This window comes from Schistocerca nitens, chromosome 5 (genome assembly GCF_023898315.1).
Source record: "Schistocerca nitens isolate TAMUIC-IGC-003100 chromosome 5, iqSchNite1.1, whole genome shotgun sequence".
NCBI classification, from domain to species: domain Eukaryota; kingdom Metazoa; phylum Arthropoda; class Insecta; order Orthoptera; family Acrididae; genus Schistocerca; species Schistocerca nitens.
In genome coordinates this window covers 871441691-871453820 of record NC_064618.1, presented here as the reverse complement: position 1 = coordinate 871453820, position 12130 = coordinate 871441691, and the positions used below count along the sequence as shown (strand labels likewise).

The 12130-nt window shown below is 43.6% G+C and overlaps 1 protein-coding gene and 1 pseudogene across 1 annotated transcript in view; one reads left to right on the top strand and one right to left on the bottom strand.

Moving 5' to 3' along the window:
• LOC126260784 (ALK tyrosine kinase receptor-like) overlaps positions 1-12130 on the top strand; it is a 514129-nt gene that overhangs the window by 402627 nt on the left and 99372 nt on the right. The window contains exons 10-12 of the mRNA XM_049958121.1: positions 4701-4813; positions 8805-8972; positions 11639-11731. Of these exons, the coding sequence (XP_049814078.1) occupies positions 4701-4813; positions 8805-8972; positions 11639-11731 (374 nt within the window). The remainder of the gene's footprint in view (positions 1-4700; positions 4814-8804; positions 8973-11638; positions 11732-12130) is intronic.
• Positions 10119-10236, bottom strand: LOC126261029 (5S ribosomal RNA; annotated as a pseudogene).

Genomic DNA, 12130 nt, shown 5'->3' with positions numbered 1-12130 from the left:
TTGAGGTTCGCCGATGACATTGTAATTCTGTCAGAGACAGCAAAGGACTTGGAAGAGCAGTTGAACGGAATGGACAGTGTCTTGAAAGGAGGGTATAAGATGAACATCAACAAAAGCAAAACGGATAATGGAATGTAGTCAATTTAAATCGGGTGATGCTGAGGGAATTAGATTAGGAAATGAGACACTTAAAGTAGTAAAGGAGTTTTGCTTTAGGGAGTAAAATAACTGATGATGGTCGAAGTAGAGAGGATATAAAATGTAGACTGGCAATGGCAAGGAAAGCGTTCCTGAAGAAGAGATATTTGTTAACATCGAGTATATATTTAAGTGTCAGGAAGTCGTTTCTGAAAGTATTTGTATGGAGTGTAGCCATGTATGGAAGTGAAACGTGGACGATAAATAGTTTGGACAAGAAGAGAATAGAAGCTTTCGAAATGTGGTGCTACCGAAGAATGCTGAAGATTAGATGGGTAGATCACATACGTAATGAGGAGGTATTGAATAGAATTGGGGAGAAGAGGAGTTTGTGGCACAACTTGACTGTAAGAAGGGATCGGTTGGTAGGACATGTTCTGAGACACCAAGGGATCACCAATTTAGTATTGGAGGGCAGCGTGGAGGGTAAAAATCGTAGAGGGAGACCAAGAGATGAATACACGAAACAGATTCAGAAGGATGTAGGCTGCAGTAGGTACTGGGAGATGAAGAAGGTTGCACAGGATAGAGTAGCATGGAGAGCTACATCAAACCAGATTTTTTGTCCGGACATCCTGATTTACGTTTTCCGCTTTGTCTCGATATTAAAACAATTACTGGTGTACTTGCTCTTCGCAACAATAGACATTATTGCCGAAAACGAGATGATGCGGACTGGTTGTAACAACCAGATATTTGACGTAGGCACTGTAGCTGCAAGCTATTGTCTGCTGACCTGCTGGCAGTGAATAATTACATACTTTTTAGTGATGCTATAATATAATTTAATAATTGCGACGCTTTATCTCACACTCTATGAAAATAATGACACATAATTGAAATGAAATAAAACACAATCCCGCAATATGTACGTCTTTGTCCGTGGACGTTCACTCCGTGTCTGACGGCCATCCTTCGTGCCAGTAAGCTACGGAGTCTCTGTCCTCGAAAGCGGGCCAATCAGAGGCCAGAGAGGGTGTAGCGCTGCTTTATAAGGGCGTGCTCTGGACACCCAGCGGGAGACCAGAAACGCATTTCTCAGTCGCGCCTCGTGATAGACACCACAGACAGTGCTTGACTGCGACGCAATACATGTTGCCCAGATGGGATTATCCTGTACTGAGCAACACTAAAGTTTCTTGTGCTCTATTATTTGCCTGGAATAGCTGTTTCCCAATAAATGAAAATCAAGTCCGAGACTTATCAGATCTCATCTTAGAGCCAATGACCTATAGATATTACGAGGTTGCAGACGATCTCGTATGCTGCCCTTGTTCAGTCCGAGTTTGTAATCCGTTGACCTCAGCCTTTAAAACACGGCTGCCCCTTGCCTTCTAACTAGAGCGTGGTATCCGCTTCCAAACTAGTGTTTCCTTCACGACATTTTTCTTTCAATGTGACTCTGACTGTGCGGCTGGTCCCGGCGGTGGTACGAGTCCTCCCTCGGGCATGGATGTGTGTGTTTGTCCTCAGGATAATTTAGGTTAAGTAGTGTGTAAGCTTAGGGACTGATGACCTTAGCTGTTAAGCCCCATAAGATTTCACACACATTTGAACAATATGACTCTCTCCTAGACGCAAAGCTCAACAGAAGGTAGGAAATCATACGTTCCACTACAATGACTTCTCGTAGTACACCCACTGAGCTCTGTACAATACCTAATAAAGTCCTTCAGAAATCAGAAATGATTTTCGTTAGTTGCAGAAAACATTACAAAACTCTCCTAAGTGTACATCTCGCAAACAAAGTGAATGTCTTTAGCTAATGATGATGATTATTATCAGCCTTTAATAGTGAGTATGTCCTATCAACACTTGGAGGAGTTCTTCCACTCCGCAAGGCATGGTATGGATGAGACCATCAAGTTTCCCTTGGGTTATGATGTCCCACTCCTCAGTGGTAGCTAAGATCCCATTCAAGAACAGTTGCAATAATGTTTGGGGACTGACATTCGTTTGATGTGGCATCTTTAAACAGATAGTGACACATTGCTAGAGTATGGTGCAGTCGGTCTTCCATTGTCACGGACTTGAATGAAGTTATCATCGACTTCACGTCTGTAGGGCCTCACAATAGTTTGTAGGACCTCTTGAGGTATCGGTGACCAGTCAAATACTGCCACCCAGAACATTACATTTTTACCTGCAAACGGATGGACTTCCTCGACGTATCCGCGTTTCTGGTGTCGTCTAGCGTTTCTCCAAACCATAACCCGTCTAGTGTCCGATCGTAAACCAATCCTGGCCTCGTCAGCAAACATGACATTACTCTATTCTCCAATGGCCCTATGTTGATGTGCCAGGTCCTCCGATTGCGTCGGTTTCGTTGGTTCAGTGCAGAACTTCTCATTGGGTCTTCTGCAGTGAATACCATTCTGATGCACTGTTTTGTCTGAGATAAGAATCCCTGTTGCCCGGTCGAAGTTATTTCTAATATTTGTGGCAGTTGATGTTGGGTGCCTGCGAGCCGACAATTGGAGTAAACGATCCTGCATTGGCGTTTTCACTGCGACGTCTGCCTGTACTTTCTCCACACCTTATGCACACCACTTTGAGTGATATGTAACATATGTGTTGTGCGCCTCTACGCGGCATGTTACTGCAGTGCTGAACACAAAGTAAACGAATCTGTTCTTGATACTGGACTGCTCGCGGTGTGCTGCTGCGGCAGCGCTAACTTTTCCATGACTGGGGAAACGGCCATAAAGTAAGCCAGCAAGTAAACACCGTCCAGTACATGGGCTCTAACTGGATATGCATGAAGTGCCTAGGTCAGTGAGACCTCTAGCATCGTAGACTACATTTTACGATAGTTGTAACCTCCCCCTCACTTATCGACCATAATGGCAGTAAAAATTAAACCGCGTGTACCTAATGGAAATTTGGGAAAAGCAATCTTCACCGAAGTTAACCTGTCGATAAAGAGGGTGGAAAGGGTTACATCAAAACGAAAGGAAAAATGCAAATGAAATTGGTCGAAATTAATCTTCAAAAGGGGTAAAGGTAATAAAGAAAGTAAATGTGCGGTCGTTACGTTAACAATTAACTGGCGTTAATTAGATATTTGAGTTTTGGGGAAAATTGCCGTCGCCAGTCCTATGGACAACTACTATAATAACTGAAAACGAAAGATTATTGCACATATAATTAGCACAAAAAGCGTGGCTACTGAAGGTTGACACGTGTTGTGTGAAAACTGAATGTTCGTCAGAAGTAATAGATTTCGCTACACTCTGACTTAATTTAGCAAAAGAATTAATAAAACCGGAAAATTGAAAGTTAATTTAGTGACTGAAATTAATAGTGAACTTTGTTTCTGAAGCACTACGAAATTCAATAAAATAAGGTTACTCTTGGGCTATCTCAACAATCATTTAAAAAGTTACTTGAATCTACGCAATTTAGAAATAAGAGATTTTCGTTTGAACTTGAATTAAATGATTCTGAACAATTAACAATAGTAAAATTTAGTACGTACCAAGATGAGCTGCATTCACAGGTAAGCTACAATATGGTAACAAAACTCACACTGTTAATTTGTGCTTGTGTAATCTAAATATTGTAGCCAGTTGTGAATACCTTAACTGAACTTTGAAATTAAAGCAGTGAAATCGAATGATATTACTTTAATTCTGGGGTTTGAATTTCAACGACACTCGAGTTCATTTCGGAAAAGGAAGGGACCCTGCTTGGTAATGCAATTGGGACAATGAGTAACAAAGGTTCTTGCTACTGGAATAGTTTGAAAAGCCGAGGTCTGCCATACAGTTCTAAAACTTTACGTGCTTCCAGTCTTCCTTGTTGGTTGATTGAAGGTATGTAGTCGTCGATAGAGGAGGTGGCGACAATCACTTACTGTCGCCCGTCGCTGTGCAGAAGCTGGATGTTGGCTCGCCTTCTTCTCGACACGGTCACCAGGCGAAACGGGCTCTTTATGTGTGTGAGCCAATGTTTCCCGTCCGCGACACCGTGCCAGAAACTAACATAGCAAGTCGAGTGCAATTACATGCTGCCAAACCCCGGAAGCACGGCAACTCGCGGGAGCGTCACGCAACACACCTGCTCCACCGCCCTACTCCAGCCAGACTCTCTCTGCCCGCGCTCCAAGCGGCAGAGTTAACACTACCAAAGATCCTAAACACTTTGGTTCTCCACACGACCTATCGATGTAATCGTTCGATAGCATAGTTTTCCCAAGGCAAGACCCAGCGTAAGAATACAAATAATATTTACAAAACAAACCAATTATACATCGACATAAATGCATATATATATATATATATATATATATATATATATATATATATATATACAGATAGTAAAACAATTACAATATACAAAGACACATAAATGTTATATCTTCAGGTAACAAAATAAGGAAAAATATTTGCAGTGCAGTAGATGGAAATAGGAGGATATGCATTTCTGGCATTACATAGTGTTGCAAACTTTGCTGAGTAGTGTATGTACACGTGTGTCTTGACGGACTGGTGTGTCCTCAGGTGCTGCTGTGCGAGGCTGAGGGAGCCCCCGAGTACGACAGCGTCACGTCGTCGCACAAGAAGCAGATGGTGCTGGTCAAGTCGCTGTGGAGGGGCTGCGGCGACTCCAAGAGGTAAGCGAAGCGCAGTGTTTCTGACCACCACCGCAAGTCATTTACTTGGGAGACTGCTGTCCTTAAATAACAGTAGGGCCTCTTAGCGACCGGTAATTCACTGCGTCATTTCTATATCCGTCAGTGTGTTGTAGCACTGAGCGTGCTTGAGGTAGAGGGCTAGTGTGACGTGAGCCCTAGCGAAACATGTGTCAGGGTTATCGCAGCTTATTTGTCAAGGATATCTGCTGTAGCTAGTCTTTAAGCTATCCAAATGGGAAGCCGCTTCATGGCTCTTAATCATCTCTTTTCCTTCGATCTTGCAAGCATTCATTGAGACTAAAATCATGAGAAGCTGCACATTTTTCATTTAAAGCATTTCCTGACGAGAAATTAAAGGCACATGAAATGTTGTGATACACGAGGTAGCTGCATTTCATCTCACTCGTCATTCTGTGGAAGAACACTGAGGCAGTTAAACAGCCTCGTATGAGTCCTGTGTCGGTATTAAGCGGCAAACACCGAGAGTCCGCGGCCAAGTAGCGTATCTGCTTCAGCACCCACTCTACGGTTTCTGAGCCCCTACAGTAACGTGACCAAGTAGCAGCGAGAGCTCCGTGGGTCAACACGAACGAGCCGTGTATTCGGTGGCTGTGTAAACTAAGTGCACTGTTGCCACATCAACCATATTAGCGATAGACGTCTGTTCGGTAATGGACATTTGTTTATGATGCTACACGGCGAAATGACACTGTAAAATTACTTTACGTCAGCGGCGTGCGTTTACAGGGGCGCCTCGAGAGAAATGTTTTTTCTTGTAGACTGTTTATTGCTAAAGCGTTTTACTTTCTTGGTTTTGTTCCGTCAGTTTCTGCGTCCCAACTGTGCTTCAGCCCTCGGTGGGGGAGATTTCGCCAGCCCTTCGGTACGTCTGTACATGCTGTCGCGACAAAAGAATGTTCACAACATGGTGTTCCAAACAATTTCATCCCGAGTACACAAGAATACGACTCATAAATAAATTAGTAGAGAAACGCTGGGTGATTTCTAACTTAGGCGTCGAAACCTTCGCGCCAGGTTTACTTGGTCGGTTCAAGAGACTCCGTTAATGGACTTTCTGGCGCCAATCACATGGCTCCCCAGGTTCTCCAACTAGAAAGTTTCGAAATTTTTTTGCGTGAGGATATGTAAAAGCTATGGTGTATTTCAGTCCTTTTGATATTGTCAACCAATTCCCCGAATACATTGTGGATGTTTGTCAATCCCTTCGGAACACGCGTGGGATGTTTCTACGTGTTTGGGCGTCCATAACGAGACGTGGTGAAGCCTTCCTTCACACATATGGGGGTCATGTGAGAAACTTGTAATAATGTGTTAGTCCTCAGGTGCTTATCTGTTGTTTGAATACTAGGGGTCTGTGTTGGAGGTGTTCATGTACTTAGTCGGAACATGTCGCATCGGGCATACCGTTCGGTTTCAGACAAGCATGTATGGTTATTAGGACTATTTGCTTGTACAGTTTTCCTGTAGTCGTCCCTTTGCTTTGTCATATATGCTCTATAAGTAGGTTTAATGAAAATTAGGAACTATAGAAAATTATTAATTGAAGAAATTATTGATGAAATATATTATGTACAAGAATTAAATGTATCTTTGCAGTAAATAAATTACAAATTGTGTAAAACGTTTAAAAATTTAAACAAAATGTATATTTATTATTTATATAAACAACTGTACCTTGGGTTTGGTATGTTGTGTAACAGAGAACAGACTTCATTAGCTCCTCAGTAACACGTAGTAGTGCCTACATTAGTGGTTAGAATTAAAAGAAAACGGCTATAATTAAGTTAGAATGTATTTATTTGCTAAAATTCTTTGTATTATAATTTTATTGTGATTTTTTTTTTTTTTTTTTTTTTTTTTTTTGAGCGAAGGAAACATATTGATTGCGCAATGAAAGCCTATTTTAGCAGTAGTATGATATTCTATAGGCAAAGTATGACAATCTCTTTACACGCACACTCGACCTTACTTCAACTTAAATTTGCTGAAACTGCGTTTACAAAACGATACAGTTGTTGGCACTGTCATAAATTTCATCACACCTTCCAGAATGAGATTTTCACTCTGCAGCGGAGTGTATGCTGATATGAAACTTCCTGGCAAATTAAAACTGTGCGCCGGACCGAGACCCGAACTCGGGACCTTTGCCTTTCGCGGGTAAGTGCTCTACCAACTGAGCTACCCAAACACCACTCAAGACCCGCCCTCACAGCTTCAATTCTGTTAGTACCTCGTCTCCTACCTTCCAAACTTCACAGAAGTGCTTCTGCGGAATTAAAGCTGTGAGGACGGGGCGTGAGTCGTGCTTGGGTAGGTCAGTTGGTAGAGCACTCGCCCGCGAAAGGCAAAGGTCCCGAGTTTCTGTCCGGCACACAGTTTTAATCTGCCAGGAAGTTTCATCAAAGCTAGATAGACGTTTTGGATAAGAGTCTCTTAACCTATACTTTCAATTAAGCCTGACTGCACTTGTGTGTAGTTCATGTCGAGGAAACCGTTGATTTCTGGACCCATGTTTAGTAGAATTACTAGCTTCTTATTCTCGGCCTCGCCCGCGAACGCGTATGTCATATATCTTGGACACATATACGACTGAATTTCTGCACTTTTACACCATACGACTCCAGAGAGGATATTACGATTGTGTATGTGGTGTTCACCCACGTGGCATGATCTCGCTGCAGTGCTGATTCACAAGACCTGGTTGCTATACTGAACAGCACAAGAAAGAGACAAACAGTATTTGACACCTTTAAAGTTCTCCAAGTGAGTAAATCCGTGAGAGTAGAAGTAAGCTATGATTTCGTGATATTCATCTGGAAAATTTAATTGTCTCGCCTAATCTATGTTCCTCGTCCTATTTCTCTCTCGTCTCATCCAATTGCCTCCTTATAACCTCTAACTCTTCCATCTCACACCCTTTCCGCCTTTGCCTTCTAAATCTTCCCTCACGTCTGTTCTTCAAAAATGGTTCAAATGGCTCTAAGCACTATGGGACGTAAAGTCTGAGGTCATCAGTCCCTTGACTTAGAACTACTTAAACCTAACCGACCTAAGGACATCACAGACATCCATGCCCGAGGCAGGATTCGAATCTGCGACCATAGCAGCAGCACGGTACGGACTGAAGCGCCTAGAACCGCACGCCCACAACGGCCTGCTTCAAGTCTGTTCTGTCACTCGCCTTTCGGCCACTTTCTCTGTCCATCTCCTATCCAACTCAACCTCTAAGTACCCATCTCCTCCTGCCCCCTTTCTCTGATCTGCTAAGCCCATCCGCACGTATATCCCTCAGAATGCATTCTGCCACTAATCATACACACATCAGTCATGCAGAGCTGCCTAGATGTTGGGCATTACTAACTCTATTTGACCCCTAGCCCATTCCTATAGGAGCTAGGTGGTACTTACCCTGATAGCACTTATTTCCAGGCAATCAGTAGTGTGTGTGCTCGCCAAACTTGGTTGAAATCAGCCCAGTTGTTTAGGAGGCGATTTGAAACATACGTACACATGTACTTGCATCCCATTTATGTGCTTGTTTGATTGTCCTCTACACGCCACTTTCTTTTGCACACTCTGTATATTACAAAATGTGCCAAAATTAGCCGGCCGAAGTGGCCGTGCGGTTAAAGGCGCTGCAGTCTGGAACCGCAAGACCGCTACGGTCGCAGGTTCGAATCCTGCCTCGGGCATGGATGTTTGTGATGTCCTTAGGTAAGTTAGGTTTACCTAGTTCTAAGTTCTAGGGGACTAATGACCTCAGCAGTTGAGTCCCATAGTGCTCAGAGCCATTTGAACCATTTTTTGTGCCAAAATTACATGATGGTATTTTATGGGAGGGTTGGCAGAGAGTACAGCTTTGTCAGGATTGCTGGCAGGCGCTCAGGATCACTTTGGTAGGGTGGCTGTACTGACGTTGTATGTTTTGTGTGTGTGTGTGTTCCGGCAGACAGGAGTTCCTGCACGAGGTGGGCTGGCTGGCGAGCCTGCGGGACGACAACGTGGCGCGTGCGCTGGCCGTCTGCTCTGCCGAGGAGCCGCTGTGCTCGCTGCACGAGTACGGGGAGATGGGCGCGCTGCCCGCCTTCCTCTCCAGGCCGGAGGGCTGCGAGCTGAGGTAGGCCGTAGCCACTGTGCCTGCCAGGGGCTGGCGTTCTTCCTTTCCTATACCACTGCCGACTATGTAATGGGTACGAGGAGACCTAGGTACGAGAAAAATAAGCGCCCTGCCTCAAAGCTACCGAGGGTTACAGACCAGAGTGCCATAAACACCATGCTGATTCGATTCGCAGTAGAAGTCGTTGAGATGGGACCCCTTACAATTTTTCATCAATTAAGTACACAAAACAAAGAATTATCACCCACAGCAGACATCAGGCTAGTACCGTGTGACATTCACTGTAGCCTTGAAACTGATCGCAATTCCGCATGGAAAGACCCACAGCATTCTTCCAGTACATTGTAGCCAGTTGGTGCCACCCATTCATTATTTGACCCGGAGATGTGCCAAGCTGCGGGAATCGTGATAGCTATAATTCCCTCGGTTTTTAAATACTGTTAGACATTTCCTGTTCATTTCAGGTCGGTTGATTTCGCAGGCTGTTAGAGAATTGATAGCCTGCCTGGGTGTTCGTCACACTGGGGATGTGAGCATGATGCCCTGAGAACACGGCTGCTCTCAACGTAAGAGAAAGCAGTGTCCAAATCTCACTCATAAAGAAGAAACAGGAACATCTGGTCACCTGCTCATCGAAAACACTGAAGTAAACTTCCGGCTTCATATCCACGTAGACCAGAATGAATAGGTTCTAGGCTTCATACGAAAAACGCCCATAAAACTACCCAAGTGAGCCTCCAGCTTGAACTGAACTGCACCCTCCTCACACTGTGGTCTGAACGCCTCGCTAGGCTGTCGATGCACTCAAAGTCTTGCATCACTTCAAAAGAGGCAGTTTGCGGCACACAAACACATGTGCAGCTGTTTTCCAGATTGTGCGTTGTTTGGTCCCTTCATGCATCTAGCTTCACTTGCCGCTACAAGCAATACCATTTAACGAGATAGCACTCCATCTTCAGGCCAAAAGTGGCCCATCGGGACCATCCGACCGCCGTGTCATCCTCAGGTGAGGATGCGGATAGGAGGGGCGTGTGGTCAGCACACCGCTCTCCCAGTCGTTATGACGGTTTTCTTTGACCGGAGCCGCTACTATTCGGTCGAGTAGCTCCTCAGTTGGCATCACGAGGCCGAGGTCTCCCCGAAAAATGGCAACAGCGCATGGCGGCCCGGATGGTCACCCATCCAAGTACCGGCCACGCCCGACAGCGCTTAACTTCGGTGATCTGACGGGAACCGGTGTATGCACTGCGGCAAGGCCGCTGCAGTTAACGAGATACCCGACTCCATATATACATAGCATGCAGTTCCCTCCGCAGTTGCCGCTCAGAAACTGGTGAGATTTGATATCGATTGTTTTTGAAAATTCGTGACACCCGCCTGCAGTCCCTCTCGGTTAGGATATTTTTCACCACCACTGTACTGAAGCCGTGGCACAACGCTGCGAGTAGTACACCATTCCTTGCAAACATGATGGATAGTCCGCGTTGATACACGAATATATTGAGCAATTTATTTCACTTTGTGGTCGTCTTTACGTCCAAACACGGTATCTCCCTTCTGTCACTCTGTCGAGTCGAGCCATCTTACAGGACTTGCTCCGTACAAGTGAACAGCGCACACCCGCCATTTCGCTGCCATGTCTTATGTCAACAATGGAGTGTCACGTGAAGGCCTGGTAACATTTCCACACCACATACAGTGCTTGAAAGGGCCTAACAAACTTTTAAATGGGGTGACTAATATTTTGTCAGATATTTGACTATACTGAGTGTACTCAACGCAGTACAATGCAAACTTAAAAATTATGCGTTTAAGTTGGATACATGTGCTTGTTACCCAGTACCTTGTAAGAATTAGAAATGATTCATTTCAGGTTCTTTAGCAGAGATCTGTCATTTATGATCACGTGTTGATTGTTTTATACTCAGAAAGGAATGAACATATCGCTGCATCCAAGTTTAGGAACGAGTGTCACGGTGAGTTTTGAAGCTAAATAATTTCCCTGCAACCTGACGAAAGACGGGTTGCTTTCTTTATGCTGACAGAAGACAGAAACATTATCGTGTACATAGCGTCTTTCTGACAAATTTAAGTCTTTAAAATGCTATGAAAAAAAATGGAAGCAAAGAAGATTACAGTTTAGCGCCTATTCGAGGGCGCGGACATTGAAGACAACCGTTTATACCTGTTCCAGATTAAGTGATGACAAGGAATTATATGTGACACAATAATATTACTGCCTACGAAGCCAAAATCACAGTGGATAATTGTATATATTCATACTATGCGATATTAATGTAGAAACTGAAATGAGTCTACGAGTAGTATGTCAGCACGCACCTCTCTTTCAGCTTGAGACAAATATCGGTGTGAAAAATAATACACAATTCTGCTACAGGTGTTAAAGGGTTACTGTGTCACGGGAGCAGATCAGTAATATCTCCAAATGACTGTTTTTGTTCGTCTTTCGGAATGTTCTCTATCTTTCTATAGTAGACTAACGAAATCAGCATACTTCTCTACTTAACAATACACATACGTAATACTTGTTCCTCTCAGTAAGTAGTAATTTGTGTTCTTAGTAAGTTGGTGAGTAGAAAATATTTCAAAATTTTTGGTAGTGAATTAGTTATTCCTTCAGTTTATGAATATTATTTCCATTCCAGTTACGGATGTCTCATATATATGGCGTCGCAGATTGCATCGGGTATGAAATACCTCGAATCTATGGAACTGATACACCGCGACTTAGCAGCAAGGTAGGTACTCCGTTATTCAACTAACATACTGTATAATACAGGTAGTACACGAAAGTAGCATATGTTTCACTGTAAAACTATACTGTACCATCATTACACTTCTTCAAGACGAAACATTTGAACTGGTATTTACCTCTTTTTCGGTGGATTTGGGTGTATATCAAGTAAGAACGTTTCCTCCTGTTTAGTTTGTTGGATCCTGACCGTAGGTATGAAATAAAGTTATTTTTCTCCTGCTTCTCAAAAAAATTCGCAACATGCCCATCATTAAACATATCTATTCTATCAGATTAGACGCTTCCAAACAAAAATCTACATGTCACGTCCGTTTCAAATGCTATCTCCACAAAAATTTCTGGAATCTGAAAAAAAGCGAAACTGAATCGGTACAGCAACGTC